The 5,344-nt window shown below is 53.5% G+C and overlaps 1 protein-coding gene across 5 annotated transcripts in view; it reads right to left on the reverse strand.

The window, feature by feature from the left end:
* LOC113488505 (opioid-binding protein/cell adhesion molecule homolog) overlaps nucleotides 1–5,344 on the reverse strand; it is a 297,107-nt gene that overhangs the window by 102,186 nt on the left and 189,577 nt on the right. For 3 of the 5 annotated variants that reach the window (XM_026863708.1, XM_026863710.1, XM_026863709.1), the window contains one exon: nucleotides 5,087–5,171. In XM_026863708.1, coding sequence (XP_026719509.1) covers nucleotides 5,087–5,171 — 85 coding nt within the window. Of the gene's footprint in view, nucleotides 1–5,086; nucleotides 5,339–5,344 lie in introns of those variants that run through there. The other 2 variants (XR_003399940.1, XM_026863707.1) reach the window with 1 other exon arrangement.

The following is a 5,344-nucleotide window of genomic DNA, read 5'->3' on the forward strand; positions in this document are numbered from 1 at the left end:
GGGGCTGTGAGGCTGCTCCAGCCCCCCCAAGGTGGGAAGGGGACACGACTGGGGAGGTTGGGCACCACCTGCGTGGTCTCAGCATCTGCAATTCGACGGCGGTGTTTTTCTCGAGGTGACGGGCAGGGAGGGAGCCCTCCTGCAACCCCCCGACCTTTCTCCAACCACCCTTCCAAGGGCTGCAATATTACAGTGAAATTAGCGGGCACTGTAATTATAACTATCAGGAGCAGATAAGACAAGTTAAATACCAGCTACCTAGGGAGAAATTATTATGCCAGCCAGGAGGATCCAAATGCCAGAATCCGTGGCTGTAATTTCACTGAGTCGCCAATTACAGCTCCGCCACGCAGCGAGCTCTACCTTGGAAACGGCAGGTATATATTTAGCTGCTCCAGAAAACTTTTTGGGTAGGAAGGGGGAGGGAGGGGGCAGCGATGGAGCAAGTCCTCACTAATCTGCTCTTCACTAATCCCCACACTTTTAGCATTTGCACACAAAAAGCGGTAACTCTCTTCCCACTTCTAAGCAAGGATTTAACAGCAGAGACGTGGCTACATTAACGCTTCTTTTCTCTGCTGGGCACCACGGTTGCACGTTGTATGGTGGCCGGTGAGTGTCACAACCCCCATTAACAGGTAGGTAAACTGAGGGCCGGCAGTTTGACTGAGAAAGAGGCAAAAAAATCTGATTTCCTGACTTCCCAGACCTAAGCTCAGCGACTGTGGTCCTGCCGCCTGCTCCTGCGGGTTGTATTTTACTGAGGCCTCATCGTGTGCTGGGAATTAGACTGTGGTAGATTATTACACAAAAAAAAAAATATAATAAAAAAAAAAAAAAAAGAAAAGCAGCATTGTCAGAAATAATTAAAACTATAATTGCAAAAATAAATGGAAGAACAGCATCTCATGATGTTTTATTCTGGCTTTTTATTTTTAATTGGAATTGTTCTCAAAATCACTAATTGACAAAATACAGCCAGTCGCGGAGTCTTGGATGCGCATGAGCAAAGCTACCTTGGTTTTTTGGTCTCCTTCACAGACAAGCAACGGGGGAGGCCACGGCCTCGCCAGAAGCAAGTAAAAAGGTGGAGGGGGATTTGACTTGAAAATCTGCCTTCTAAATACAGGGAAAAAAAGCACCTCTGTATTATTTTGTGTAGAGAAAAGCCTAGTTATATATGCCTAACGTTTCTTGTTGGCTCCATTTTACAGATGGGGAAACTGAGGCAGGGAACAACAGAGGGACCTCCTCAAGTCCCAGCCCCCCTGTGGCAACAGCCCAGAAGAAAACCCGGCATGCTCCATCTCCCAGCTACTCCCTCCAACCACTGAAACCTACTCTTTGCCTTAAAAAATAAGCCGATATTTCTTAAATACAGATAAAACTATAAAGCCTTGAAATTTTGAGCAGCTGTTGTTTTATGTCTTTATGAACTGTACTGATGCCTGTTATAAAAGGTCGGTTTGCTGGCAGCATGAGCAGTACGATCACTAGACACCCTCCTTTTAACACCCCTCAAATACCTGCCCCAGCAGCCGCGTTACCCGCATCGCCTCCGCACTCCGGCGGCCCTCTGCGATGGTGAAGATGCTTCCACCACGGCGATGCAGTTGGGCTCAAACACAACCCGAGGTTTCTAGCCAGGGTCAGCCTGCTGGGATTGCTAACCATGCTGGGGACCTGCCAGCGATGCCCCCGTAGCAACTCAGGGGATGGATGCCCATGCCCTACGGCTCGCAGGGCACGCATCCAAGAAGCATCATGCGTAGAAAGCTGAGACTCGGTGGCACTCTTCCCAAAACCAGAGACTTAATCCTTGTTTCCACATCAAATCCCAGCTGGGAAATTTAAAAGTGACCTTCTTCACCCTCCCTGTCCATTACCAGTGTGCTCCTTGTTCCGTTTCGTGTCCCAAACTGGTGTGTAACATGGGTTATTGCTGCCATCTAAACACCTGCCCCACTTCACAGCACAAGGGTTTGTATTTCAGAGTCAGGCAAGATGCAGCTTGATTTTAATAGTACACAGAGAATTTGCAAACTGCCTTGAGTTCCCCGGAGAGGAAAGGTGCGTGACTATTACAGGAATTGTTTGTTCTTACAATAAAAATAGTGAATTATCAACAACCTCTGCTTAAAACAAGGGAATCATTTGCTGCTCATCTAAGATGACCTAAAAGTTGCCTGTAGATGGAGCCTTAGTTTCTGCAAGGATTATGCTAAACCTGCCTCCGAAAAAGGGTGGAGAGCTGGAAATGGAAGCGCCCAAAATCCAATACAGGAAAACCACAACCAGTCTGAAAAGCCTCCAGGTTTCCTCCACCGCTAGCGTGTGGTTCTGCTCCCTCTCATCTCCTCCTTTCTGCAATGCAACGTGTGGTTAAAGAGCTGCCCTTGGAAAGTAAAGAGCTTCCACCAGCCCGGCCGAAGACAGCGAGACTCACAGGCTCAGCCCGTCTCATGCCCAGCCCGTACAAAGCAGGACATGCGAGGACCCGGCCCCTTCAGATCTCATAGGACTGTGGCTAATTCTGCAAGTGCAACAAGCTGGAATTACAGGTCTCAGTTTTTCAAGGCCTAACTCCTTGGTTTGAGCCCCAAAAAAGTGCCATTTTGCAGGTCGAGGACACCACATCTGCTCCTACTATGGGTGCACAGACTATTTGCTGGGAGAAAACCACATCGGGGGCTCCACGCTAGACATCTACCACAAGCATCACACACACGGGAAGACTGCCCAGGGCAGTTTCCCCTTCCTGGCTCTCTGGGGTATCGCAGCCTGAAAATAAACACCAGCCACATCCTCGAGATGCTCCATCTTGGGGCTGCTGCGTGTCACCCCCGGTTGACGCTACTCCTTTGGGTTACTGCACGAAATTCCTTGTCCACCTCCAGACCCCGGGGGAAGATGGAAAGCTGCTCGCTACCCAGAGGGGCCGCAGCAGGGAAATAGAAGGAGGAGAGAAAGCAGGGGTGATGTTGGAAAACAGCAGTGCAAGAAGGGATGGGGCGGACTGAGGGAAAATGGGAGCTGGAGGCCAGAAACCTGAATGCAGCAGGCAGAAGTTAAACTTGAGGAGAAAAAGGGAGGGGGTGAGAACATGGAAAAGATGCATCGGAGAGCAGATGCCGAGGGAGGAAATGGGTAGAGAACAAGTGCTTTTGGGACAGAGGCTTCCTCTAAGTGCCACCACTCCCAGTCCCACTGCAGGACGCAGTTTCTTACAGGAAGGATAAAATACCCAACCGCTCCGGGGCTGGCTGCTTCACAAACATCCCCTCTAGCAAACAGCACAGAAAAGAGTTCAGAAGCTTAAAAAAATAAAGGAGAGCCAAGTCAGCCCTCTGCTGGCAGCAGGCTCGGCCAGTGCCAGAGCTGCGGGGGCTCCCCAGGAAAGGGGCTCAGCCCCCCCCAGGCAGGCACCCATGCTGCTCTGCCCTCCACAGGCATTGCCTTGGTGAGCCCCAAACCCCACACTTCACCGGGGAGACAAATTCAGACGAGAGGAAAAAAAGAGCACCAAGGCCAAAGGCATCTCTCGGGGGGATTGTCGTCCTTTAAACTGCCTCGATCGCTCCAGCTCAAGTTAATCATCGTTGCAGTTCAATTATGAAGAGCACAAGGAAACGCTCTCTGCTCTCCTGCTGTCACAGCCCCCAGTTACATGGGGTGATGACAATTCATCCCAGCGGGGATGAGGAACAGGGATGTGCCCAGCACAGGCAACATCCCAAAGTCCGGCAGGCGCCGTGCCGGGAGGCAGGCGGACAAGCGACCGACGCCTCTCTCAGCAGCACAGACCTCGAGCCGGAGCTTGTTTCCCAACACCACGTTACACACCCAACATTTCACTTCTACAAACACCACCTCAGCCGTGGAAATCCTTCCTGACCCCCCCACCCCATGCCTCTGCCACCCAGGTAAGCCGAGCATCCTCCGCTGAAACCGGCACAGGCTCCTCATCCCCGCTGCCGGAGAGCACGGCACGCTCAGCTCGCTTGTGCCATCCCTAAGCCTGGCTTTAGGAAGAGCAGCCGCTCTCTGCTGCAGCCTTGTTACTCCCGGTCTGAGCGAGGGAGCAGCCAGCCTCGCATGGGGGGCCACACGCTGCTCGCTATTGCGGAGAAAGCAGCAGACTAACTCCTCCGGACTCGCTTGCTCCAGACTCACATCACCCCCCAATCCCTGGGCTTCTTGCCCCACGTCTCAGGGTTGCTTGCCCAGCTGGATTAACCAGATTAGATCCTCCCTGGGCTGCCTGAAGCTCACAAAGCACAACCCAAAGCCCCGGACACGAGCTGACTCCCCACCGCCCTCCGAGAAAGGCTGGGCTGCTATCTGCTCATCTGGCCACGCTGCTGCGATGTCTGTTGAGAGCTGCTATCCTACACGGGTAATGCACCATGTACACCTGTAACTCATTCAGGGAACGAAAAGGGATGCTCTGCTGTATCGTGCAGCATAGAAGCGGCCCATCTGCATATAAGCTGCCTGCATTTCTCCTACAGCAAACAGCGTTAAGGTAAAGCATCCATCAGAATTCATAAGATGCACCCCTGGAGTAAAAGATTGATTTGATATTAACAGATTCGTGCAGAGACTATAAAGTGATCAAGGCGAAAACACTGACACCTCAGAGGCATCGCAGCCCTGGAAACCCACTGGCAATGCAGGCTGGCACCGGTGCAGGCAGTGCGGACCCCCCCTCCCCTCCCCTCCCACACAGGCACATGCACCGAGACAACTTTGGGAGCGTCAGGCAGCACTAACTCACTGTCTGCCACCTAAACCCCTTTGTCAGCTCCTTGTCTGGCACCCGCAGCCCTGATGGGGAGGTTGCCAGCCGTGCGCCGCAGCCCGTCACACAGCCCCGGCACATCTGTGTCCCGTCACCCCCCCCAGCCCCAAAACTGCTCGTCCGGGGTGTCCCCTGCCACGATGGAGCCAAGCCCCTGGGACACAGGCCAAGTCTCCAGCCGGTCCCAGGAGGCTCCGGCAGCCCCGCTCGGCGCACAGCATCCCTCCCAAACAGCGGCCAGGACCCCCCCAGTGCCCCCCAAGGCAGAAACACAGCTGCTCCTACCTGAGCGTGGCACTCTCCCCTTGCCGCACAGTCACGTTGTCCATAGCTTTGGGGAAGGTGGCATCTCCGCTGCGCACGGGCACTCCTGCGGGCACAAGGAAGAGCAGCCTGAGACAGAGGACGACTAGGCACCTCCAGGGCAGGGCTAAGCACCCACCGACCCCCATCCTGGGCAGCAGGGACTTTTCCAACAGGCAAAAAACACACCCGACAAGGCCACCAGGAGCGAAAAGGGGGTGGGGTGGGGTGGGGGGGAGG

Source organism: Athene cunicularia, assembly GCF_003259725.1.
Source record: "Athene cunicularia isolate RWA chromosome 24 unlocalized genomic scaffold, athCun1 chr24_part1, whole genome shotgun sequence".
In the NCBI taxonomy this organism is placed as follows: Eukaryota; Metazoa; Chordata; class Aves; order Strigiformes; family Strigidae; genus Athene; species Athene cunicularia.